This window comes from Melozone crissalis, unplaced genomic scaffold (assembly GCF_028551555.1).
Source record: "Melozone crissalis strain CALT ecotype California unplaced genomic scaffold, PUWL_Pcris_2 ptg000063l_1, whole genome shotgun sequence".
In the NCBI taxonomy this organism is placed as follows: domain Eukaryota; kingdom Metazoa; phylum Chordata; class Aves; order Passeriformes; family Passerellidae; genus Melozone; species Melozone crissalis.
In genome coordinates, this window is record NW_026535841.1 from 11,857,073 (window position 1) to 11,884,064 (window position 26,992).

General features: G+C 44.8%; 1 protein-coding gene across 1 annotated transcript; it reads left to right on the plus strand.

Moving 5' to 3' along the window:
• The first annotated feature begins 39 nt into the window (after positions 1 to 39).
• Positions 40 to 26,113, plus strand: NAA25 (N-alpha-acetyltransferase 25, NatB auxiliary subunit). The gene is made up of 24 exons (XM_054288835.1): positions 40 to 106; positions 2,737 to 2,822; positions 3,754 to 3,892; positions 5,490 to 5,608; positions 7,128 to 7,202; positions 8,034 to 8,141; positions 8,537 to 8,615; positions 9,051 to 9,162; positions 9,965 to 10,054; positions 11,024 to 11,193; positions 11,923 to 12,035; positions 14,469 to 14,676; positions 15,164 to 15,250; positions 16,138 to 16,318; positions 16,838 to 16,937; positions 20,376 to 20,527; positions 21,039 to 21,164; positions 21,409 to 21,652; positions 21,829 to 21,952; positions 22,325 to 22,390; positions 22,795 to 22,892; positions 23,114 to 23,224; positions 23,626 to 23,772; positions 23,903 to 26,113. Exons 1-24 carry the CDS (start codon positions 49 to 51, stop codon positions 24,023 to 24,025), a joined length of 2,916 nt encoding a protein of 971 aa, XP_054144810.1. The 5' UTR covers positions 40 to 48; the 3' UTR covers positions 24,026 to 26,113.
• The last annotated feature ends 879 nt before the right edge of the window (positions 26,114 to 26,992 follow it).

The window sequence follows — 26,992 nt, forward strand, 5'->3', positions numbered from 1 at the left end:
GTTGCCCGCCCCCGGCCGCGGCTGCGCGCTGCGTTCTGCGCTCTCATCATGGCGGCGCGGGGCCATGTGCAGGACCCCAATGACCGCCGCCTGCGGCCCATCTACGGTACGGACCCGCCGCGCCCCCGCCGCCGCCGCCGCCGCCCCGCCGGGCCCCCCCCGGCCCTCCCGCGCTCCCGGCCCCGCGGGGGCTGCGCGGCTGCGGCGCCCGCCCGGCCGGGCCGGGGTCCCGCGGCGCCCCGGGGCTGCCCCTCGGCCCGGGGGGAGCGGAGCCGCCGCCGGCCGCAGCCGAGCTGACCCCGGCCGGAGCTTTCTGCGCTGCCGCGGTGGAGCCGGGAGCGGATTAATCCCCGGAGGAGCAGGCGCGGATGCCCCGGAGTTGTGTTGGATGTTGTGGCACGGAGCGGTGACGCTGTTGGGGGATTGATTGGGAGGCAGGAGAGCGGTGGAAGGGGACGGTGTCGTTGGGAGTTGTCCGGTGTTGTTGTGTCCCCGGGTATTTCCGAGGGTGTTCTGCGCTCTTGGGGTTGCTTCGGAGGTTGTAGGCAAAGCTTGGCTCTATGCAAATATGGAGAAATAAAAGGAAAACACTTCCCCGGGCTACGGTAGCGTTTCGTCCCTAAAACTGAAGATTTGATGGAGATTGGGAAAACGTTGTTAACTTTTTCAGCAGGGATGAAAACCTCTCCCTGGAGACGCGGAGAGCTGCCCTGGTTTGGGCTGGGCGTGCTTGGGATGTGCTTTGCTGGGCAGAGGGATGGTGCAGTACAGACTGAGCCCGTGGTGGGTTCCAGGAAAAGGGAGGGAGATGGTTTTGTTCGATCAGAAGTGTTCAAGTTCGGCGCAGTTTGTCTTTATGTAACGATTTTAAGGTTTTTTTTCCTTAGTTTTCTATCCGTGCTGTGATTGGCAGTTTCATTGATGTGCAGTTATTTTTGTCATAACCTGTGTGAGAAACGGTGCTAACAGAAAAATCTGGGTAAATTCAGCCGATGTGGAAGCACATGATATTGAGCATCTCGCTTTGTTCATTTTGGAGAGAGCTTTGGAATTTCTTTCTGCTCGTTCTGGAAGGGATTCTCTGCAGTGCAAGGCTTGATCTCAGGCTGTGGTGCTGCAGAACCCGAAATAAATAAAGTGTGTGGTGAGCACACACAACTTCCCCGCCTCAGCAGCTGGGGAGGTGCAGGGTGAGGTCCAAGGTCTGCTCTGGGTTCCAAGGTGTGCCTGGGTTTGTGCTGTGATTCCTCGACAGCTCTGGTTATCTTTGATCTTGACCTGTTCTCCCTTCACCTGAAGGTTCAGGTGTTTCATTTCCAGCCTTTGAACATCCCCACCTATGAGCTAGCATAGGCTGAAGTTTATTTTCATTTTGCTTCATTTCATTTGGAAGCTGCTTTGACTTCCAACAACTTGACTGGTTAGGAAAATGCAATCTCTTCGTTCTGGTGTGTTTTAGGGAGGTTTGAGGGTTATTTGATTTACTTTGGAACACCGAGAGGTGAGATGTTCTTGGCACAGCTGTTAATCCCAGTCAGGCAGCTCAGCCTGGGGGATAATTTGTGTGTCACTAAACTGGGTGACAGAGCCTTAAAGCAAGAAGCCTCTGATGTGCTGTTGAAACCTCTTCACTGAGAAATCCCCAAAGTTTTCATGTCAGAGGTGACACAGAGGTTTTCCTAAGTTGAAATTTGTTGCTCCAAACTGGATTTCATGCCACAGTGTTTATTTTGGTGAGTGTGGAAGGGCTGCCTCGTGAGAGTTTTGCTGTGGCTGGGCTCAGGAGCCCAATTAACTCTGCTTTAAATACACAGCATCCACCTGGCCACGGGAGCAAATGTGGGAGCTGTTGGACAGAAATCTGTAAATCAGAATAGATGCACAGTTTGTGCTGAGGGTTGCCAAGGATCACCCCTCAGTAAAAGAGTTCATTTACAATGAGAATGAGAGGTTTGATGAGGAAAAGGTGTGGTGTGATTTCAGTTACCTGCAGGAGAGAGGCCAGAGCAGTGTGAGCAGCCCCTGGCACATGAGGGACAGCAAAGCTGGGTTTGCTGAGGGAGGAGAGATTTTTGAGGGAAGGGGAGCACATAGGGGTCGTGTCCTGGTCTAAAACTGCTTGTTTGTAATCGTGTAATAATCTGAAAATTGTAATTCTGAGCTAAAAAAGGAGAAAATGGTCTGGGGATAGTGGAATGTCCCCCTAGGAAATATTGATGCTCCACAGCTGTGCCTTCAAAACCAGTCTGGAGGAAGGGTGGTGGCACTCCAGGGGGACAGGTTTGCTCACCCTCAGCTATGGATGCTGTGGACAAGTATTTCCCACTTTGCTGGAGTGTGTGTGATTGGTTTTCAACCTCCTGCCTGTTAACAGTCATTGAAAGTCTCCCAAAGACACACCAAATTAATTTCTACTTTTCCTGCTAAAGCACTGGAGCTGCAGTGCCAGCAAAGAGCTGTTTCTGCAGAATCCTCTCTATTGTGGCTCTCTTTTGTTGCTGTAATGATCTGTGTGGAGTAATTACAAAAGCTTGTTTGTTTGAGTGACTAAAACCAGTACAACGAGATGAATCCTTCATTCCTGAAATGACAATTTCCTGAATGTTTGGCTTAGGAGGAGCTGCACAGGGAAAATGTGGTTTGTGGACAGCAGATGCTCCATGGTAAAATTGGAGGTGGCTTTCCTGAGTGGCCTTGGTGTTGTGGTGTGATTCTGTGTGTGCTCTTCCTCTGCAGATTATCTCGATAATGGCAATAATAAAATGGCAATCCAGCAAGCAGATAAACTGCTCAAAAAGCACAAGGACCTTCACTGTGCCAAGGTGAGTGGGGCTGGGGGGCACTGAGCTCATTCTGCCTGAGTCTCAGGGTGTTCCACTGTCCCTTTTCCCACAGTGATTCCTGAGCCCTCTGGAATGTCTCTGTTCCAGCCCACCTGCGTCTTGTTTGTCTGAAAATGGCCTGGTAGGGACTGGAGTGTTGGTTCCACCTGGGCTGATTGTCAGCCCCACTCCAGGTGACCTGGGCTTTAAAAATGCCTCTTGGAGCCCTGGGGTTGGGATCAGAACATCTCCTTGGGAGGAAATGGCTGAGGAGAACATTCCAAGGTGAGCAGGTGTCCCAGAGGAGCTGTGGGTGCCCCTGGAATTGTTCAAGGCCAGTTTGGAGCATCTTGGTCCATAGAAATGTCCCTGCCCATGGCAGGGTGTGGAGCTGGGTGATTTTAAGGTCCCTTCCAACCCAAAGCATTCCAGGATTTTGGAGGCATTTGCTCTTTTGCTTGTTCACCACCTTCCCTACTGAGGGAAAGGCTTCTGTTCCTCCCTTTCCTGCACTTGTGACTCTCTTTCTGCTTTTCTCATTTCCCTGGGGGTTTCCCTCTGCACTTCACTCCACTTCTACATTTTGAAAGCTTCCCAAGCTGCAGAGAGTGGCATTGACCTGAATCTCATTTCTGTCACTTTCTCTGGCCAGTTTAAAAAGAAAACTAAGGAAAATTGCCACTTTGCAGCCTCCAGGTAGAGAAACCGTGTGGTGATGCCTCAGGGCAACCTCAACATTTATTAAGAAGTCAGATCCCCTCTTTGATGCTGTTGCATTTGAGGGTTTTCCTCTGCAGCCACATGGGTTAAAAACTGAATCAATCCTGGAGTTGTGCAGAGGGAATGAGGTGGTTGGGCTGTTCCCAGCAGGACTGAGAGGGTTTCCAAATGCAAACTGTGATTGTGAGAGCTGCCTGTGTTGTGCCCACAGGTGCTGAAGGCCATTGGCTTGCAGAGGACTGGCAAGCAGGATGAAGCCTATGCCCTGGCACAAGAGGTGGCAGCACTTGAACCCACAGATGACAATTCCTTGCAAGCACTGACCATTCTGTACCGGGAAATGCACAGACGTGAGTTTGCTCCTCTCCCAGAAATCTCTTTGTGTTCTTCTTCCAGTGCCCCACAGTTTGGTGGGAACCGTGTAAAATCCAGGATTTGTGTATTGAGAGACTGTTAATAGGCTCAGAATTGAGGTGATGCCTGTAAGGCTGGAGTGATCTTCATAAAGCAAAAAAAATCCTCATTTGAACTTCTTATGAACACAATTATGTGGCAGGTCCTAAATGAACCATGTTGATAATGATCCAGCAGCCTGAGAGTTCACTTCTGTTTGTGAAACTACAGGAATTTGTTATCAGTAGAGTGACAGAGATTGCAAATCCTACAGGGTGTGATGAAAGGCCTCAGGAAAGTGGTGAAAAACAGGAGGGAAATCCTAAAATCCTGACCTCCCAGTTTGGCCACATCAGCTTTGTCAGGTTCCTCACAGTGATTTGTATTTTCAAAATCCTGAATCATCAGCGTTGGAGGGATGGAGGAAAGTTTCCTGTGCTTTTCTGGAAGATGCCAGCCCTCCTGTCCTGCCTTCCTGCAGCTTGAACAGTTTGCTGTTGTTTCTGGCAGCTCCTTGGGGAGTGTGGTGTGGTGGTACCAGTGTTTATTGTGGAGCTTGGTGGGTGGTTCCACCAAAATTTATTGTTGAGCTGCTGGAGAAATGATCAGGGGGTGAAACAGCTTCAGAAAAAGGTGTTTGCATCAGTCTGCAGAAGAGAATTGGTTATGGTCCCCCAGTTGATTCCTTTGTGTGTCTAAAAGCATCATTTGTTGAGTAATACCAACATTTTTGTGTATTTTTGACTTCAGTATAAACCCCTGTGAGTGACAAGAGCCTCTCTGTGATTATTAACAATTTCCATTAAGCTGAGCTTTGTAACTTTCAGCTCTGTAGCTCAGGAACTGGTGGGTTTGAGGCACTTCCACTTTTGGTCCTGCAAGAAAATTGTAATTAGATGTTTTCTATATTTGTGTCAGGGATGTATAAACTGTGTGAAAGACAAATTACATTTGTTTTTCTGTTTCTACTCTGAGCTGCAGTTGTTTGTGTAAGAAAAAAGAATATGGAAGGATGAAAGTGTAAGAAAGTTTTGCATGTTGTACTATCAGAAGTGTTTTGTCGTGATAGACCTGTTATTAAAAAGTGTAGTGTGAAACAATTGTTTAGAGTTCTGATATAGGCAATTGGAAAACAGCAGGATATGATTAATATGAGTAAACCTGTGATAAGAATAATTAATTTGCTTTTAAGCTCTGGAAGTGTTTGTTTTGATACATGATTCACATGGAGCAGCAATTCTGCCAGCAGGAGAAACCTTCATTCAGTTTAATGCTCAAAAATAGGGAAAAACCTGCTTTAAAAGTAGACCTAAAATTCTCCTGAGCTGCTCAGTTGCTGCTGTTGAACTCTATTTTGATTTGAGTCTATTTTGAGGTTTATTTAGAGTTTTATAAGCACTTTCCTGATGTTTGCAATGCCTGGGGGACAGAGCAGCATTTTGGGGCTGATGAATGTAATTAGTTGCTGTTTAGAGCATCCCTGCTGCTCTTTAGGGAGCTGTGCTTTAATATATTCCTAAGCTGGTCTTAACTCCAGATCTGGTTTTGGTTTAGCTGAGCTGGTGACTAAACTTTATGAGGCAGCTGTGAAGAAGGTGCCCAACAGTGAAGAGTATCACTCCCACCTCTTCATGGCCTATGCCAGGGTTGGAGAGTACAAGAAAATGCAACAGGTATGACCAAAATTTGTGTTCTGGCTGGTTTAAAGTGTGTTTTTCTCTGTCTTTTACTCTCATTTATGTGTTATAAGTAATCTTCCACAAAGCTGAGCTGGGTTAATGCAGAAGTTAAACTCTTGGTTGGGTTTTACAGAGAGGTTTGAGCCTCAAATTTAGAGATGGGTTGTCTGAGACAAAAGTTTTGTTAACTTAAGGCTGTGCCTTTTACTGCTCTGTGGTTTTGTGCTTACAGTACAAAATAAAGGAATTCTGGAACAGGCACATCTAGGAAGAGTTTCTGATCCTTGTTTTCACATTTAACTCTGGCCTCAGTTCTGTGTTAACTTTAGGAAGATAAATCCTCCCCATGCTCTTTCTGAGTATCTAAAATACTTGTATTGATGGCATTCAGTGAAGAAAAACTAAAAAGCACCTGAAATATCCCCTGTCATTTGTTAGCACAGAGTCACACTGGTGGTTTTGTTTTCATCCCTTCCAAATTTACAGAATGTCTGTAAATGGAAGATGATTTTCAAGGCCTCTGTGCTCACTCTTCTGTGTAAAAAAAAGCACAGAGAGCCAAGAAATAAGTGCTAAATTCCCTCTTGTTCCTGCTGTGGCAGGTTTGGCTTAAATAGCTAAAAAGGAGTTATGGTGTACCTGAAATGAGAAACCTCATGGTGCAACCCAAACTTTGGATGTGATAGATCACATCATGAGTGGAGAAAATGCCAGAGATAACAATAATTAACATTTATGTGACCTTTTGTATGTCTGGAGTGACATAAAAATGTGGAGCTCATTAAATGACTTTCAATGTCAATTGAATCAAATCATCATTATCAGTGTCACATTGTCAGAGTGGGATGTTGGCTTTTGATTTAGGGATGTGAATGAAGGGTGTGTGGATGGTGACTGATTGGGGAATGAAAATAAACCCCAGTGTCCTGTGCTCTGGGGTATTCCAGCTGAAAACCCTGGAAAATGCCAACTGCAGTCAGGGAATTGTGGAGGGAGAATATTGTGTGTAGTTTCTTGAAATTACAGATTTTCTAGGGGTAAAAGTCTTGCCCTTTGTTACATACAGGCTGTGAGGGAAATGTTGGAATAGCTGTTAGGGAAAATCATGAATTCTTTGGCTCTGCTTTGATTCAACCAAATTCTCTGCTCAACCTTTGCTCCCCCTGCTTTGCAGGAGGTGACCCCAAATTTGGGAGTGTCAGTGGTGTGAAGTGAGAGAGTTCCTGGGTTTGCTGTGTCCTGCAGCGCTGGAGAAATCCCCTCATTCCCAAAGAACAAATCTGCTTCCTCCTGGAGTTCCCAGTTAAACCTGGCAGTGTGTGGGCAGTCAGTGCTGGCTGCTGTTCCTGTCAGACCTCCACAGAGTCCTTGGAAACATTTCCACCCTCTGGTTTTCCTCAGGAGTGGGGAAAATCCTCCATGTGCAATCCCCTCCCCTCACTGCTGCCCATCACGAGATCTGAGCAATGAATCCATTTCAGGGATGATGAAATTTATGTTTTCTGTTTTTCAGGCTGGAATGGCACTTTATAAGATTGTTCCCAAAAATCCATATTATTTTTGGTCTGTGATGAGCCTGATCATGCAGGTGTGTGCAATATTGGGTTTGGCTGGGTTTTTTTTGACTGCACTGCTGGTGCAGAAATGTTCTGAGGGAAAACGTGATGATTTTGGGTAAAATGTGTGTTTGAGCTGTTTCTTTGTGATGCTGGGAGAAAGACTGAGCCCTCCTTAAATAGCATTATTGTTGTGGTCCAAAATAAACTCTGAGGTGTTTTTATAATCCAATTTAACTCTTGCCTTACCACCTGTATACAATTGAATTATTCTCTCATCTGCACTGATGTCCACCTGTCCTTTTGGCAGAGATAATGAATAAACCCTCAGCTATCTGCAGTTTCTCAGTAAGAATTGTTCCTCTTTATGAGGTTATAAAAGCTCTTGGAGGGAATAAATGAGAGCTCTGGAATTAGCAGCAACTCTGCAGGAACAGGCACAGATCAGCTGTGCTGCTGCTGCTTGAGACAGCACATTTGGGCACTAAAAATCAGACATAAAATCAAACAAAAATAAGCTTGGAGGGTTTTTAATCACATCCTCTAAAATCCTGTGCTGTGTAAAACACAAAAATGTTCTGGCTCCATGTTTTTACCACAAGGTTTGTGTGCTCAGACATGCAGGGTTTGTGTGATCAGACATGGATCTGATCAAAAATGAGCTTTTTCTTTGCAGCAGTTTTATTGCTGCCTTTTCCCAGAGCAGTTGCACTCTCAGGTCACAGATGGCAGCCCCAAACAGGTGGCTGGGGAGGATTGGAACACCTGGGTTGGGTTTTTTTCCTCTTTTAAAGTGAAAAGAGCAGTGGGTGGGACATCACGGAAAGCTGCTGAGCTGTTACAATAATCCCTCTCTTCCTCAGTCTATCTCAGCACAGGATGAAAACCTCTCCAAGACAATGTTTCTGCCACTTGCTGAGAGAATGGTGGAAAAAATGGTGAAAGAGGACAAGATTGAAGCTGAGGCTGAAGTAAGGCTTGGTTTGAGCTTTGTTGAGACAAGAAATGCACTGTTAAGGGAACTTGATTACCTTGGAAAAGTATAAAATAATAAAAAATGCTTTGAAATTAAATGTGAATGTAGGGGAGAGAAGGAAAAACCAAAAGTAGGGGTTAACAGAGCCTCAGAATCCTGTGGCTGAGGCAGTTTTGGTGTTTGATTTGACTGATGAATTGCTTTGCTCTCTGGGAGGCCCCAGGAAAAACCTGAGAACTAAGAATGGAAAAAAAGACCTAAATCTGGGTATTGCACCCTTTGGGATACTAAAGATAGCTTTGCAGGCCTGGTATCCCCTATTTTCTCTTTTGGCACACCTGGGTATGTTCTTCCTGGCAAATTTCACTGCAGTTTAATCTTTCTTTTAAGGTGGAACTGTACTACATGATCCTGGAACGTTTGGAGAAATACAAGGAAGCTTTAGATGTTGTGAGGGGAAAACTTGGAGGTAATTTATTCTTTAATAAATCAGAGTTGTGTGGAGAATACAGCAGTTCCCCTTTGCTTCAGACTTGCAAAAAAAAAAATAATTTTAGGAAGCCTGACTTAGCACCAGTTTTATCCTCAGTGTAAACTCTGGAGGTGTTGGTGCAACCTGGTTTTATCTTTGTTTACGGTGCTTTGTTTAAACACTGCTCAGGCTGAGCTTTGCAGTGGTAAATTTGAATTGTGTTCTTGGTTGTGGCTGCCATCTTCAAAACTGGAAAGTCTTCAATATCTGCGTTTTAGAGGAGTTTAACTGAAAATTAAAATGCAATTGTGGAGGTTTCCATGGGAAATCTTTCTGAGGGCTGCTGCTGTGTTAGACCTGGAGGTTTGGTGCTGGGCTGGAATGAGGAGGTTTGAGCAAGGCTGAGCTGAGCTTTCCCTGTTTTCTGTGCAGAGAAGCTGACGAGCGAGCTGCAGAGCCGGGAGAACAAGTGCATGGCCATGTACAAGAAGCTGCGGCGGTGGCCCGAGTGCAACGCGCTGGCCAGGAGGCTGCTGCTCAAAAAGTGAGAGAAGATTCCTGCAGTCCTGCAAGAGACATGGAACAAAAAGCCCTGCTTGTTTGGGAATGGCCTTGTTTGGTGGCTTTTGTGGGTAAAATAGGAGAGTATTGGGAAGCTTTTCCAAAGATTGCACTCTGAAGTCAGGGAGAGTCAGTCACGACTGGAGTTGCTGCTTTTTATAAGCAGAATGTAGCAACACATTAATGCAATAAAAGGTGGTTTACCTCCTTATTTCTAAATTCTTGATTGCCTAGCTCTGACTTTGCAGTTCTCATCCTGTCCACGATTTACATTAAATTTTCTACATTTAAATTTCTCCCATTTGGCCAGACTTCATCGTGAGAAATGTGTTTAATGCTTGGAGCAGATGCATCAGGAGACAGAACATTCCAGTGTGATCAAATCTGTCTCAGAACTGTCAGGAGAGATGTGGGGTTTGCTTTTGAATTTAACTTTCATCTTACATATAAGTTAAATGCAGAACAGAAACTTCTGCCTTCACGTTTTGTGGGGATGTTGCTGAGCTCTGACTGGAATGTGAATTTTGGGAGGAGAGTTCATAGCTTGCCTCACTTTTGAATTGAAATAAATGGTTTTGCTTAATGTGTTTCCAGAAATTCAGGATGATGATATTCCTAAGATGTGAGACCTTTTCAAGGGGAAACAATTCTATGATTACAATTGGTTTTTTTCTGTAATATGATTGTGTTATTCCCTAATTCATCTTTGGCAAGAAATGTAGCTTTAGCTGTTAATTGTTTTGGCAATTCCCTAAATTTTGTCCTGTGCCTGATTTTTGTTTCAGCTCAGATGATTGGCAGTTTTATATAACTTACTTTGATTCAGTGTTTCAACTCATTGATGAATCCTGGACGCCTCCAGCAGAAGAAGAGCAGTAAGTTGAGAATTTTGCTGTGGATTTGTTTTCCTTTTGTGCTACAGCAAATTGTTTGGGTTCATATATTCAATATTAGAGTGACTTCTTGATGTCAGAACCCAAATGATGTGTTCTCCCTGCTTTTTTGGTGTGTTTTCCCTGCTTTTATCTGCAGGCTGGGAATGGTTTATGGAAGTAGTTTGTGCATCACAGAACTCTTCCAAGCTCCTGTTTTCTGTATGACTGAGTTGCAGAATCCATCATTTCCCCATCTGGGAGCGTGCTGAGCGTGTGTTATCAGTGGGACCTCCCTTTGTGCTGCAGCAAATTGCTTGAGTTCATTTATTCAATATTAGAGTGACTTCTTGATGTCAGAACCCAAATGATGTGTTCTCCCTGCTTTTTTGGTGTGTTTTCCCTGCTTTAATCTGGAGGCTGAGAATGGTTCATGGAATTAGTTTGTACATGACAGAGCTCTTCCAGCTCATGTTTTCTGTGACCTGTGTCAGTGTTCACAGGCGTATGAGGATGAGGGAAGAGATGAGGATTTGACTCCATGTTTCAGAAGGCTTGATTTATTATTTTATTATATATATTATATTAAAACTGTACTAAAAGAATAGAAGAAAAGATTTCCTCAGAAGGCTGGCTAAGAATAGAAAAAGAAAGAATGATAACAAAGGCTTGTGTCTCGGACAGAGTCTGAGCCAGGTGACTGTGATTGGCCATTAATTAGAAACAACCAACATGAGACCAATCACAGATGCCCCTGTTGCATTCCACAGCAGCAGATAATCAATGTTTTCATTTTGTTCCTGAGGCCTCTCAGCTTCTCAGGAGCAAAAATCCTAAGGAAAGGATTTTTCATAGAAGATGTCTGTGACAGTGACCGATTTGCAGAATCCATCATTTCCCTGTCTGTGAGCGTGCTGAGCGTGTGTTATCAGTGGGACCTCTGCAAGAACCCTTTTGTCTGTGTGTTTGCAGCTCTCTGGAGGGGGAGGTGCACTGCTCCATCGAGCAGGCTGTGAGTTTCATCGAGGAGAGGATCTCAGAGGAGTCCAAGAGCTCGCGGCCGCTGCGGGGACCGTACTTGGCCAAGCTGGAGCTGATCCGGCGCCTGCGGCACCGCGGCTGCAATGATGAGTACAAGCTGGGTAAGAGCCCTCCTGGGGCAGGAATTCATCTCTGCACAGGGCACAAACTTGCTCCTAAATCACTGAGTTAAATGCAGGTTTCATCAGGAAAAGATAACTTGTTGTTGTGTACATAAAGAATTTTAAAAGCATTGGAAGATGAACTTTGAATAAAGGAAGGGATTTTCAGATTACTTGGAAAAGCGAGTAGGGAGGTTTTCAGAAGGACCTCAGGGATTTAGGAGCATCCAATCACTCACACTGTATTCCTAGTGGAAAGTCTTGCTGGTAGTGCTGGAGTCTCTGGGTGGGTTTTGATTTAAGTTTTTATGGCAACAAAGGAAGGTTTTGCTTTTTAAAAACCTGCATCACGAAATGGCATTTAGGGAATCAATGAAAGGCAGTGTGATTAGAGTAACATCTGTGCTATTTCCTAATTCCTTTTGTTTTTCCATCCCAAAAGAAGCCACGGTGAGATAAGTGGAGGCTGCGTGTGCCTGCCTGGGTTGCTGAGCTCTTATCTGCTAAAGGAGCTTGAATGAAGCTCTTGGGCTTTTTTTAATGTGTCCTTGGTTACCAGAGACATTGAGGCTCTGTTAGAATCTGCACTAGAGCAGCTCTGCTTTCTAAATCACTGTAATCTTGAAGGGAGGGAAAAGAAGAAAGAATGAACAAAGATTTCTCATAGTGATTTTACAGATTTCACTTCTACTGGAGGCTGTTAAAAGGTGACCTGGCCTTTTTCCCTAGGTGATCCAGAAGAATTAATGTTCCAGTACTTCAAAAAATTTGGGGACAAGCCCTGCTGTTTTACTGATCTCAAAGTGTTTGTGGATCTCCTCCCACCCAGCCAGTACACAAAGGTAAGGAAATAATCAAGCAGTGGTGGCAGGAGCTGCAGTGGTTGTTTGCACTCTGATCCCTTTCTCTTAAAATACCTGTGGATCATATTAAAAGACTGGAAACATCAAATTTTTACTTTCTGCTTGAAATTCAGAGAACTCTTTGTGCTGTAGGAAATATCATGAACATCTGAACACTTGAGAAGTTTCATTCAGAGGATTTTTACTGGAGGTTTAAAGCTGAGTTTGATCCTGCAGAGTCTCAGATCTGATATTCCTTTGGCTTTTTTATTCCCATTTTTCAAGGTGTCAGGGTGCTTTGAGCTCCAAGTTTCTGTTTAATGGGAAGAAGCTGCCCCCTGATCCCATGCAGGGATGTCACAGATGCTTTGCTTGGCTCTGGCAGTGAAAAAGGGACACAATAACCCCAGTCCAGGGCCATGGAGGCACCTCTGGCAGTTTTTTCCAGAATCTCTTTCTGAAACAGCTCTCTGGAAAAGAGTTTCTCTGAAAAGCCCATTTGTGCAGAGTCATGAGCAGCCTGGAGTGACTTCAGCAGCTGGGAATTCTGTCACTCACCCCAGTGTTTGTCTGAGCCTTTGTGTCCAGGGATCAGCGCTGGGGAGGGCAGAGAATCCAGGATCAGCCAGAGCCTGGGGGTGAAATGTTGGTAAACAAAGTGGAGGTGGCAAAGTTCTCTTGGTTTATTGAGGTATTTTTTGACTCCCAATGCAAGCTCATCCCAGACCCCCACTACTGATAGGAGCAGTGGCTCTGGCAGGGGTGGATGTTGCTGTTTTGTGTTTAAAGTTGTGGTTTTAGCCCACTGGCCAGAGATGTGACCAGCAGGATATTGAAGTCCTACTCCTGGAAATGGTGATTCCATTGTAGAGGAGCCCTAAAGTACTGAACAGGTTTCATCCCAACTTTCCAGGGAACAAATTCAAAACCAAAAGTGGAAAACTTATATTTAATAACAGTTCAGATTTCAGTTTTGTCACAGTGCTTGTAAAACCATGACTCTGACTTTAAAATTCTCTGTCTGGTCTTAAAACTGCTGCTGATTTTACTGAATATATTCTGGAATATATATTGTGTCAGATTGATGTATTGGGTGGTGTTCTGGTTGTCCCTGAAGCAGCATCTGCAGCACTTGAGCTTGGTCAAGGACATGAGGAGCTGAGGAGGTTTGACAAGAGAGTTCCACTTCAGTAGCTGAGATCATGATCTTGCTGGGCCACTGACATGTGAGATAGTCCAGAAAAAATGGTGAGGACACCAACCTTGACTTCCTAGAGGTGTGAATTGGACAGTGGAGCCAGTGATGGGGTTGACCTTGCTCAGCTTGGCAGAGTTTCAGACTGAAAAGATCTGTCAACACAGCATTCATCAAATTCTTTGGGAAAACTGGAATTGGTGTGTGCTGTGCTCGGTGCTGCTCCTGAGCTTTTTGCCTCAGGCTTGCATTTGATGCAGCTCTTCTGTGTCAGTACCAAGTGTAGTAAAAGCAATTCATTGGCTTTAACTCAGGTTTCAGTCTGCAGACAATGTTGGGTTTTAGAGCAAGAAGCTGCTGCCCAGCCCTGTGTATTGTGAGGAGTCTTTTGTCTCCCATTAAAACCAAACAATGAGAAGCTGCTTTTCTTACAGCTTAATTGCAAAAAGAAGTCATTAATCAGAGTTGATGACCTCACTGAGAGCTGCACATTACTTCAGAGCTGAGGGAAAATGTAACAGTGCAAAGCCATCCTTGCCTGGAAGTGTGCTGTGAAGCCTGTCAGTAACTAATTATTTTAATTGCATCTCTTATTACCACGAGTGTTAACAGGTGCTTGAACTCCCTGGTGTATCAATGAATTGGAAACTTGCCTCTGATTTTTCTTCCCTCCATCTGTTTGATGAAACTTAATAAAACCTCAAGCAACTCAAAAGAAAATCTCGAAGGCTTTTCTTGAACCACGGGTTCAGTGTGGCATCAACATGGACGTTCCCACCTTGCTTTTTTTTGGTTTGATTGGAGGGAGGAAATGTTGCTTCCCCATCATTTGGTGCAGCCCTGCAGCCTTTGCCACCTCTGTGGTGGTGTTTGCAGGGGTCCCAGGACAAGGGAAGAGATGAGAATCTTGACTCCATGTTTCAGAAGGCTGATTTGTTATTTGATGATATATATTATATTTAAAGAAAATTATATATATTTCATCATAAGGCTAGCAAGGAATAGAAAGGAAAATGGAACAGTAATAAAATCTTGTGTCTGACCAGAGAGTCTGAGACAGCTGGGCTGTGATTGGCCATTAATTAAAAACAACCGCATGAGACCAATCACAGATGCACCTGTTGCATTCCACAGCAGCAGATAATTATTGTTTACATTTCATTTCTGAGGCCTCTCAGCTTCTCAGGAGAAAAGATCCTGATGAAAGGATTTTTGACCCACGGGGGTTTCTCTTGCAGTTCATCCGGCAGCTGCTGGACGTGATCCCGCTGGCGGCGGCGGCCGAGAACGAGGTGGCTCTGCCAGGTGACATCAAGGCCCTGCAGCAGCACCTGTGTGTGGTGCAGCTCTCCAGGCTGCTGGGCATCTACCACGCCATGGAGAAGAAGCAGAAGCTGGCAGTGGTGCGGGAGCTGATGCTGAGATACCGCCACGGGTTGGAGTTTGGTGAGGAGAATCTGTAACGCTGATAAAACTTGGCGTTCTCCTTTCTGATTCTACCCTTCACCTCCCCTGAATGGGATTCCTTTTATTTCTTTTCTTTTCCACCACATATCTTAAAGATAAATGAAGCTTTCCTGGGTAGTTCAGGTGCTCTGTTTGTACTTTGCAGGATTGCCTGTGCTTTAAGCAAAGCCACGTTTTCTCACTGAAGCGCATAGGACACATTTGTGGGCAGGAGTTATTAATTTGCAAATCTTGCAGCTGTGGGGGTCAGTTCTGCTTCCAGCAGATGTCAGTGTTTGAGGTGCCCCAAAGGCCACTCAGTGATGTGTGAAGTTGTTTGGATTTAAAGACAATTCTGATTTTATAAATTAAAATGCGCTCTCTGATCGTGGTGCCACTCAGTAACCCTGACTGTGAGATCAGCTGGCAGCAATTAGTAATTAGTTTTAGTAATTCAAGGATAACTGGGTTTTTTCTCTCTTTTTAGGGAAATCTTGTTTGAAAACTGAATTACAGTTTTCAGATTATTACTGCCTGCTTGCAGTTCACCTGCTGCTTGATCTGTGGCTGGAAGGTATGTTCCCAAAATTGTGCTTTGCTCCTGTTCCCAAAATTGTGCTTTGCTCCTGTTCCCAAAATTCAAAATTGTGCCTTGCTCCAGTATCTCTGTGGGAGGCTGACAGGGAGTCCCTGTGGCCAGTGGGTGCCTGGCAAGGCTTGTTAGGCCTGGAGCTTTCTGGGTTGGGTTTTTTTTTGCAGTATTTCAGTAGTCCCTCTGATCAGCTGGTGTTTGCCCTGAATCTCACTGATCTCTATAAACAGATTTAATTTTTCTGATTAATTCCTTTCTCTCCCTTGGCACGAGTTCTGCTGACAGCTCCTTTCTGATACCAGAAATGTTTTGAGAACATTTCTTTCTCTTCCTGACATACTTTGTCTTTTGGATCCCTTGTATCTAGACTTGCTGGGACCTGTTCCCTGAATTAAATTTGCCTGTACTCCACCCTTGCTCCTTGTGTTAGTCTCTTAATCCCACAGTGTCCAGTGCTGGGTGTCCACGTGTGTATTCCTGCCCTTCTATCTGTCACACCCTTGTCTTTCCCAAGGAAGATTTAGTCTTTAACCTGACTAAATCCATGGTCAGGTTTCTGGCAGGAGGGTGGATGTGGGCTCTTGAATTCCTGGCTCTTTTCCAATGTGCAAGCTGGAATTCCCAAAAAACCCAGGATTTATCAGGAAAGGTCACATTGCCTGCAGTGTGCTCTGTGCAGATGTGAGCTAGATATTCCCTGGGAGGAATTATTCCCCCAGCATTCCCTCAGGGAGCAGGGGGATGCTGGAGCAGGTGTTCTTTGGGCACACTGCAATCCCTGGCAGCGCCCTGAGCCTGGCGTGACGTGGGCAGAGGGAATTGTGCCAACTGTCCCTGCTCACACCCGCCTGTGCTGTGTCTGTCACCAGGTGAAGAGGCAGCTGTGTGGCAGTGCCTGACTCTCCTGGAGGAGGGGCTGTCTCACAGTCCCTCCAATGCTCAGTTTAAGCTGCTGCTCATCCGGATCTACTGCAGGCTCGGCGCCTTCGAGCCCGTCTCGGAGCTCTACTCCAGCCTGGACGCCAAGCACATCCAGCACGACACCATCGGGTGGGTGGTACATACTGAGAATAATCCCTCCCTCCTCATCAACCCATCCTGGCAGCTGCAGCACCCTCTGCCACCCAGAATTCAGCACATTGTCACATTTTGGGTGCATTGTCGCATTTTTGGGTGCTGTTGTGGGGTTTTTGGGAGGTACGTCCACTGCATGCTCCCCCTTTCTCTAGGGTGTCTTCCCCCGTGTGATTTTGAGCTGTGTTGGATTTTTTTAGAAGGAAATTGGTGAAATGGTTGGCTGGCTGCCAGTCAGAGCTTGGTGTTCCAGCTTGGAAAGCAAACACCCCCTGGTGTGATTGAGGGTCTCTCACTGAGAGCAACTCTTACACCCTTAACGTGAAAAAAGAGCTGCAAGCCCTCACATACTGCTTTTAAAAAATTGAGAATTCATTCCACTAAAAGCCTGAACTTGCCCATGGATGCTGTTAATGCTGTTAAATGTCCAGCTGTCTCCTATGCAGCTGCTTGCCAGGGCAGTGGCTGACGTTTGCCTCGTGCTGTTTGTTGCAGTTATCTCCTGACACGCTACGCCGGCTCCCTGGGCCACTACGCTGCTGCTTCCCAATCCTGCAACTTTGCACTCAGGTTTTTCCACTCCAACCAGAAAGATGTAAGTTGAAAGAAATCTCCTCCATGACCTTGTCACACAGCAAAGTGTCTTTGAGAGGCTTTAGGGCTTTAGAGAAGCCCTGTGCAAGGCTTGTGCAATTGCAGTGGTTTAAAACATAACAAAGAGCAGTAGTAGGTGCAGCTTTGTGGTAAAGGTTGTCTCAACCTGCATTTCCTACTACAAGGATTTGTGAGTTGCTGTTACATGAGGTTTTGTTTCAGCTTCCTTTCTGTTAAAGTTTTAATGCTTATAAAACAGGTATGATTGCTTTTAAATTAATGCTTGTCGTTTTATGCAATAATTGAAGTGGAATGTCCTGTGGAAATAAGTGCTGGTGTCATAAATTTGGCATTTTGGAAAGTAAGACAGCAGCCAGTGATGATGGGTCAGGATGGGGATGGCACATGATGAATCCTTGATGTTCCAGTCACTGGATCTGTGTGTTTTCAGTGGATGGGGAGGGGTGCACTTCATTTTAAGGGGACCTTCCCATTCTGAGGAGTGGGAATAAATCCTGTGTGTTTGTATTTCACACTCTGGGTGGGCACTGTTGAGAGGTAGGTGAAGAAGATTATTTTTACTTCCTAAGAGACAAAGGTGCAATCCAGTTTTAAATCTGGCTAAGTTGGCTGCAGAGGCTCTGCAGTCACACAATTTCCTTCCCACTATCCCAGCAATAGATAAAAACACAGGAATTGTATTGAGCAGTAAGGATTCTCACACAGAAATCACTCAGAAGCAGCAGCTTGCTCTGTTGGCAGCCCAGTGATTCCTGTGTACAGGATTCCCATTTCCCTGTGCCCAGTTCCTGTGAGCTGTGTCTGACACAGAGGTTTTCCTGAGGGACGCACATGGATTGTTCACTCTGCTTGCATCCCTCACTTGCTCTTTTTTTTCCTACTTGCTAATAAGTTTTGGATTCCTGGGAGGGAAGCCCTGGATCCAGACGCCTTTTTTTTTACTGAGGTGTAACTTTTCAGTCTTGTTTAAAAGTCATTTGGTGGATGTTAATGAAAAACATCCCTGGAACCAACTGTCTGAATGAAAGCCACGACTGCTGGGTGGCAGGTGGAAAAGTGAACTGAAAAAACTTCTGGATGGGATTCCTCTGCTTGGGAACAGTGTTGTAATGCATCAAGAAATCATCTTTCCATGGAAAACAATGTGAAGTAATTGAGGTGTGGCTCCCCTGGGAGCAGGTTATTCTCTGGAATGAGTGATGGAGTGGATGTGGCAGAGAAGAGTTGGATGTCTCCAGTGACTGTTGGCAGGAAAACACAACTGGTGTTCAGAAATCCCAAAAAGGTGTTGCCTTGCTGCTACACCTTCAAGTGCTGGGATTTCAAATGTTGGGATTTCAAGAGGCCAGCAGTGGTGCAGCAGGAGGACAGAATGCCTCATGTGACAAGATGAGGATGGGACTCTGGAACCACTCACATCCTACCTTGGAGGTGGTGTTGCAGCCAAAGGACCAGGAGATGATGTTGTTCCAGGTCTCCAAATCTCTCCTGCTCTGGACACTTGTCTCCTTAAGATCCTTTAGATGGGAAATGCCTCAAAAGCTGTTCAAGGAACCAGGAATTGCAGGAGGTGAAGGCTCAGTTCATGCTGCTGTTCCCTGAGGATGATGGTGTGACAAAAGTGGGGAAGAAGAAGGATTCCTTGCCATAAATCATGTCACAAGGTCAGGATCTGCTCCCAATTTCTGTGCTGCTGTGCTTCTGCTGGGGCTGCCCCTTTGTAGCTCCCACTCAAGCCCCACCATCACATCTGCAGTGTTAAAAGGTGTCTGTCCTTTAAAAGTTCCTTTTTTACAGATTTCTGCTGCTGCCTGCTCCTGCCTAGGTTGATGCTGAGATTAGCTGGGATGTCACAGCACAGAGCTGTGTGTGGGACTCTGCCTGGAGCAGGAAGTGTGGGATGTAAATGAAGTCTGGCATAAAAATAGAGCTCCTGAATCCTGACTTGCTGAACTTCCCAGCCTGACGTGGATCCTGTGTCAGAGTGATCCCATGAGTAACAGCCATGTAGGCTGTGTGCAATCCTGCCACTATTCCTGCTCTGGGAGAGGATGCCAAGGACAGGGAGGAGAGAGAGAGAGAGAAAGAAGGCAACATTGCTATATTTGGCCAAAACTAAAAGGCAACTTTATCCTCCTCAAGACAGTCCTCCTTCAGCTATGCAGAATCACCAGTAATCTCTCTAATTTTCTTGCATCCATCCATCTTTAATCTCTCCAGATACTGCAGGCAAACCTCACCAACCTGTCCTGGGGGATTAAAAAACCACGTGGATGCATTTGAATTAGAGCCCATAGTCCCTGACAGTCACCTCTGCAAGGCTGTTGATCAGAGGGTATGTTGTTGAATATTTGGCATATTTTTTCATTCAGTGCAAATAACCAAATTACTTAGGGAAAAAAAAATAAAGACAACTCTCTAGAGGACATTTCTTGGTTTGGAGGGGAAAAAAAAGGAGTTTCAGATCTGTGTTGCTTTCTGATCTCCCAGAGCCTTCCAGTCAAGTTGAGCCTGTTAGGCCCATATAGAATTCAGTTAAGCAGAAGCCTTTTTTGGTGCCTTTCATCTTCAGTGCAGTTCATAAGCTTGTTCAGAAGAAAATAGTTGGTTTGCCAGAATTTCTCAGTTGTGGAGTAATTCTGATGTAAAAACTCAGCTATCACTCATGGCTGGGAGCAGAAACAGTTCACTCTGTGTCTACAGTTAGACATTTTCATTAAAACACTGCTAGTCTGGAGTTCCTTCATCATAAAAATCTCTTTTTTTGGAGATTGCTTGGACTGAAGTGAGATATTGGCTGCCTGCCTTGTATTGCTGCATTTCATCAGAGAGAAAGCAAAATATCCCGTGGACCCTGAGAGCTTCTTTTGGTGTTTGTGTTGTGCCATGTACACACTGTGTGATACTGTATTTAAAACTCTAATAAAAAAGTGAAACAAAAGATGTGCGAGTAATTTTATTTTTTTTTTCATCTATGTTGTGGCGATATGTGATATACATCCAAGTCAGTTCCAGAAAATCTGGGCTATATTTCTTTTGTCTGGAATTATTTCTCACAATGAAATGATGATTTAATTATTTGAATCACGCATCTAAAAGGAAAAGGAAGGGAAAAAAGCACCTCTTCCCTGTGAAGCATTTCTCATTGTGGTGACAGCAATGTGATGTCTTGTGTTGGTTTGGTTGTTAAACCTCACTACCCATGGAGCACCTGAGCATTCCCAATTCAAAGTAACAAAACTGCCTGGGTGAAGCAGAGAAGCAGAAGCACAAATTCCTCCCAGAGATTGAGAATTTTCCAGGTCCTGCACCTCTGGGCTGATAAAACCCACAGAAATGCAGTTCCTTGGCAGTGACCTCATTGGTTGTTGCTGATTTGGGAAGTCACTGAGGAGAGCTGGTGTGTGCTGTGTTGCAGACCTCAGAGTACATCATCCAAGCCTACAAGTACGGGGCGTTCGAGAAGATCCCGGAGTTCATCGCCTTCAGGAACCGCCTGAACTCCTCCCTTCACTTCGCGCAGGTTCGCACCGAGCGGATGCTGCTGGACCTCTTACTTGAAGCAAACATGTGAGTACAGCTCCTGCCATGGCAAAACTGGGAAAGGGCCAGGAGGGCTTTGGGGAGTTGTACCTGCAGAAATCTCAGAGCTGCAGTTCTGCTCCTAAAGGTTCCTTCTGATTTTAATGGTCTTGGGTTGGACCGACGAGGTTTAATAAAATTCCTTTGTGGGAAAGGTTGGCAGGTGTTGGAATGGGCTGCCCAGGGAAGCAGTGGAGTCATGCCTGGAAGTGTTCCGAAAACATCTGGGAGGGCACTGAGGCCATGGTTTAGTAGGGACCAGATTGGTGGTTGGACTTGGTGATCTTAAAGGACTTTTCAAACTTTGGGGATTCTGTGATTCTGATTTGCTGTCCCTTCACATCCTTGTCAGTGCCCTGTGTGTCACATTCCTGACAGAGGGAAGAGCTGAGCAGTGCACAGAACATGAGCTGTTAGTGAGCAGCTTTCTCTTTGCAGTGATCAGATGTTTGATTTATTTATGAGAAATAATTTTAGTGCTGCTTGTTCTTACCTACAGATCAACCAGTTTAGAAGAAAGTATAAAGTCCATGAGTCTGAGCCCAGAGGAGGATGACATTCCATGGAAAGATCTGCGTGACAACAGAGACCTGACAGTCTTGTTTAGCTGGGATCCAAAAGACAGGTGAGTAGAAATATCCTCAACTCACACATAGCCAAGAAATTCCTTCCAGGGCAATTCCAATATTTCAGTGTTCCTTGGGCTGGCTGACTTAAGCACCATCCACCACATCTGGCAGTGCTGCTCTGTTAGATATTAATTTTTCTGCATTCCTGACCATTTGTTCTTCATCATACAAACCTGGGGAGCTTTGGGTAGGCTTTTGTGCCTGGAGCATTTGCCTGAAGGCTTTGGTGCCTTTCCCTAGGGACATTTCTGAGGAGCATCGGAAGCTGTCCCTGGAGGAGGAGACGCTGTGGTTGCGAATCCGCTCCTTAACGTTGAGGCTGGTGAGCGGGCTCCCAACCCTTGGTCACACCATCCAACCAAAGAACTCTGAAAAGGCTGCAGAGAACGGTGTCTCATCCAAGATCGACACCATCCGAGCCCTGCTGCAGCAGCTGGAAGCGGCGGTGGATTCAGGGAAGAAGTTTCTAGAACAAAAAATCCAGGTACCAGCAAGGCGAAAGCTCTCCCCAAAGGTTGGCTGTGAATGCATCGTGCAGGCTGCAGAGTGCATTGAACTGCCCCTGGGTCTGTGTGTGTGACTGACTGGGAGATGTGCCGGGCACTGGTGGGATGAGGAGAAGCTGCAACACCTTTATCTTTTTCTTTGCTTCTTGCCTAGTATCCTGTCCTTGGCCCTCCTCCTACCCGAATGGCTGGCTTCTTCAGCAATGGCAGCTGTCAGTGCCAGACTAGCTTGTTTTATCTTGTTAGTGATATTTATGAACTAGATACCAATGGCTTAGGTAAGTGTTTGGGGCAGGGGTTTGACCACATTGCTGTGGTGTGTGGTGGGAGGGAGCCACATGGCTCTGTTGAGTCTGAAAACTGCTGGGCGTTGGAGGATATGGACTCAAAACTGTTACTTGTGTGTTAATTTTCTGTCTGAAACTAAATTATCTGAGAGCCAGTGCCTTCTTTTCATGTTTTATGTAAGTCTTCATTAAGTCTTCATTTTTCTACAGTATATGGTGCTGTAATACTGGCTCCTCTTTGAATGCACTTACATTTACTTTTGAGTACTGACACTAAAATGCATTTAAATGCCTTTTGAGCTTTTAGAAGCAGAAAATAAGAGAAGTTGTAGCTTACCATTTTTAATTTTTTTTTTTTTTCAGAAGATTCAGCAGAAATCCAGGAAAGAATAGGGAATAGTTTCAAGTCTTTAGTAGAACGCCTGACAGGTAAATGGTAACTCAAGAGCAGACCCTGAGGCAGAGCTGCCTGGCTGTCTGAGATGGCTCTGGAGGGTCTGCAGGGATGGGCTGTGGTGATGCATCTGCAGACCCTGTGGAAGCTTGAGAACAAGGCTGGGATTGCCCTTGGCTTGTGTGCTGAGGCTGCTGCATGCTCAGATTGTGCTGTGCCCTTCAGTGCATTTATCTCCCAGCCTGGGCAGCTTCTTCTCCTGGTGCTTGGGTCAGAGGGGCTCAGCAGGGCTGTGGAAATGTTGGTAGTGAGCCAGGACTCAGAGGAGATGGAGAGGACTCAGTGGTCAGTGCTCTGACAGCTCTGGACACTCAGATAATGCACATTTAAAATCATCTCCTTCATCTTTCACTAAGCCTTTTGTCTTTTTTCTTTTCAGACTTGTTCAATAAATGTAAAGGTGATTTGATTGAAGTCAGAGATGGCACCTTGAAAACTCATCCAAACCTGTTAGAAAACTTAGTCTTCTTTGTTGAGGTAATTTTTTTTTTCCCTCTGAAAACTAGAAATTTGGGAGTGCTGTGGGGTAGAAATGTTGGGACTGAAACACAGTGCAAGTTTGATCTCAGACAATCAAGAGAACTCGTGAGGGATTTTGTTGCATATTTTAATCATGCTGGGTTTTACCAGGAACACTAAAATGAGTGGAGAAGCCTCCTGTAAATGTAATTTAGAACATATTTTTACCTTTCTTCCAGACGATCTCCATTGCCCTGTGGGTATCAAGTTACTGTGACAGTGTCCTCCGACCTTTTAAATCCAACCTGCAAAAAAAGAAGAAGAAAAAAAAAGAGAGCAGTGTAGCAATGGTACAAACAATGTTTCTTTCTCTCTCCCCCCACCCCTAATCACAGTTTATTTATTCTGGAAGAAAAATCAGGGTAGATAACATGAACTGGTTTTCATAAACTTGTGGAGGTTGATGTGGGTAATGGTTACTTGGGGCTAATTCTTGCTGTTTAAAATCAGTGCCATGTCATGTCTGTGACATCATGTGACAGTTTTTTAATGAGAAATACAGTTTAGAGTGTCATTGACCTTCCTGCCTGGAATGTACTACAGTGAACTTGTCAGCTGGGAGTGTTTATCTGGGGAGCTAAATTATAGCTTAGCAGTGGTGGGAAGAAGGAATTATATATTACAAAGTGAGTTATAGAAAATGGACATTAATGTGTGTTTATAAATTCAAGACCTGTGTTTGTTTTTGTAGCCACCTGTATTTACCCATTTCCTGGATTATGTAACTGAACTCCAGACATTAACTTCCAATGTAATAGATCATATCAAAGGGCTTGAAATCATTCTGACTGCACTAAAACGTGAAGAGCTGTCCCTCAAGGACACTCTGCTTTTACAGGTAAGAGATTCCCTGGGCAAACCCTGGTCCTCAGGAATTTCCTTCTGCTGTTTGAGATGTTGGAGAAAGTTTAAAAGGGGGATTTAAACAGTGGCTGTGGAGTGAGTTATTTCTCTTTTGCACTTTGCAGGAAGAAAAAAAGTTTACAAAGACTGTGCAAGGGAAGGTCCAGAGCAGTTACCATCACTCAGTTCAGGAAATTGGAGAGCTGCTGAAAAAGAGACTTGATACCATTAAAAAACTAAAGATTTGAGCAATGCATCCCTGACAGACTCCACAGGGGAGTGACACCAGAGTCCCAGACAGAAGCAACATTCACTCTACCATCACTTAAATCCAGAACTTCCTCATAATGCATGAAGGACTTAAAATCATGAAAGAATTTTTTTAGGTATTACAAATGTATTGAGCTGATTTAAATTATTGTACATAAAAGAAGCAGGGACCCTTCCTGGGGTTTGACCACTTTTTATACATGTTCATAAGCATATTGCAACAGGAGAAAAGTCACTTTCTTCCCTTTTGATCTCTAGAGCCAACTGGAGATGGTCTTTAGAAGCAGCAATAGCAATCCAGTGTAAAGCATCTATCTCCAAGGATATTTTCATCACCATACAGTGTTCATAACTTTTGTATGGTCCTTGCCTTAGAAATGCAGGAATTGTAGATGTCCACGTTGAGCCACCTCTGATGAACTGATCTGGCTTGGAGCTGCCTGTTTTGTCTGCAAACCACCTGGTCCTGCTGCCAGAATTCCAAGTGTTGCTCCATCAGGGAGAGGTGAGGCCTCCATGGAGGGCTGGGAATCATCTGGAGCTGGGCAGGATCCTCCAGGGAGGAGGTGTCTGTGCACAACTTGGGAAAACTGCAGATGTGAGGAGGAGCAAACTTCGGAGAGAGAGAGAGATGGGAATGGGTGTTTCAGCAAAAAAAAAACAAACACAAAAAGAGAGACCTTGTAAATAATGGCTGCAGTGAAGTGAAGTGTGACACTACACTGCGCTGGTATCATGTCAGTTTAATGTCAAACAGCGACGTCATGACTTTTAAAAAGTGTATTTAGATTACTGAAACTTTAAGACTTCAATATTTTAATAGAAAAGGAATCCTATTGGCTTTGGTTTTAAGTTGGCAGAGGTAACTTTTGCTTCCGCTGTGGTCTGAGGCTGAGCTCCTTTTTGTACCTGTCTGCTTGCTTGTTGCAGTTGAACTTTGATTATCCCAGTACTGGCCCATGAAGCTTTCTGTTAGAAAGTGTGACCATATCATCTGCTCCCACAGAATCTGCATTTCTGCTGGGTTTTTTTTCATGTTCAAAGAGCAATGCAGCCTAAAATTGATAGGCAAAAAAAAAAGTTCATGTACCTGCAATACAAGGGACAGGTCAGACCCAACAGATTCCTCATCTCCTGGTTAGAGCCACAGGTATCCAAGTCTAGATTTAAAGTTTGAAGAGAGCTTGACTGCCTTTGTCATCTCCTCTGTTTTGTTAGTAATGCTAGAATGTTGATGAGAGTATTTTTTTAATAAATTCCCTGTATTAAAAAACAACAAAAAAAAGTCCCATAGCTGCTCTTGCTGGATTTAGTTTGGCTTTGCCCCATCCTGAAAGGGAAAGAAGAAGAATGTCTGCAGGTTGTCAGATTGTAAAAGATGTCCTGATGATTGAATCACAGTGTCTGGTAAGTGCTCTGGGCTGGAGGAATACCAAAATGTGTTAAGTTTGTTTTATAGTAATACTTTTACTGAAAAAAAAAAAAAAAGAAAAGAAAAAAAAGAAACAGAACTGTCATATTGTATAGAAATATCATTTTTGAAAGGAGGGTGTGCTCCTTGAATTAAAGCAAGGCTGGTGACTGGAGGTGATGCTGTCAGGGTGAGTGAAACCCCCCCAGAGCTGGGCTGGGGCAGCTCAGAGCAGCCCTGAGCCACAAACAGGCCCTGCCCTTCCCAGTCAGGGCCACAGTGGCTCTGCTGCTGTCCCTGTCCTCTGATTCCCAAGGGCTTTGCACAAACACAGCAAAGGTGACACAGGGGACAGTCCCAGGGCTGATCCAGGCTGGAGTTTCCTTCCACTGCTGCTACACCAGGTTGGACTCAGTCGTATCAATAAGCAATGGTGACAGTGTAAGTGAGGTTTAGGATTAAGAGAACCAAGCATTTAAAATCCTCCTGTGTGCCTGAAAGCAGAAGCTGGGTTAAAAAAAGGTTTCCTGCATCCCTTGAAAGCAGAACTGAGACTGTGGAGGGGACTGGTGTCATCTGAGGCAGGGGCTGGGACAGGGTGGAGCCATGGCTCTGTCACTTCCAGCACAGGGAATTGGGATGTTCTCAGTGCCAGCTGCTGTTCTCGTGCCACTTGCAGCCACTGGGAACGACAGCCTTGGCAAACACAGGACTTTGGGGCTCCTCAGTGGTTTCTAAAAGCAGAGGCTGTCTCTTCCCAAGCTGTAGTTTCTCTAGGAGGAACCAGTGTACAAAAATGACTCCGTACTCACTGACTGGGGGCTTGCTTGAGGGAGAGTTTCTCTCCCCCTATAAATTGTGTACAGTTAAATATATTATATATTTCTTATGAAAGAGCATTTCCCCTCCAGAATATGTCCCACACGGACCTGGTAAGAAATTCAAGCTATAACCCATTGCTGCTGTTCCCCTTTTTTCCACTCTTAGGATTTGTTTTTGTTGGTTTCGGATTTTCTTTGGGTGATGAATTGAAAAACATACCTAGAAGAAGCTACCAAGACTACTGTTTACAGACTGAAAAATTACTGCTTTTATACTACTGGGATCATGAGCCACGATCCTTTTACAGATTTCCTCAACTCCTCTTGGCTTCAAATCAGTGTCTGATGTAGATAAAGGTTGGAAATCTCCTACTCTGCTTTGTCTACACACAGGACAAACTGTACAATGCTTGTTTGTGTTGTCCATCATTTTTGTACTTTTTAACTGTTCAGAAATTGCATTTATATTTTGCAATCCTTGATAATCATGACTTTATTTTAACGGCTAGTAAACTTAGGGAATTTTTTTTTGTTGTATTTGCAGCCTTATCTGAACTTTCTTCCTTGATTATTGTTAATTTATGACTGTAGGAGATATGTACGCCTCAGCCTTCTACGGACTTAAGTGACACAGCTGCAACTGAACTGCTTTAAACTGGATGGGTTTATAATTTATATAAAAGTCAGTTTCGTTACAAATCGGTATTGCTGCC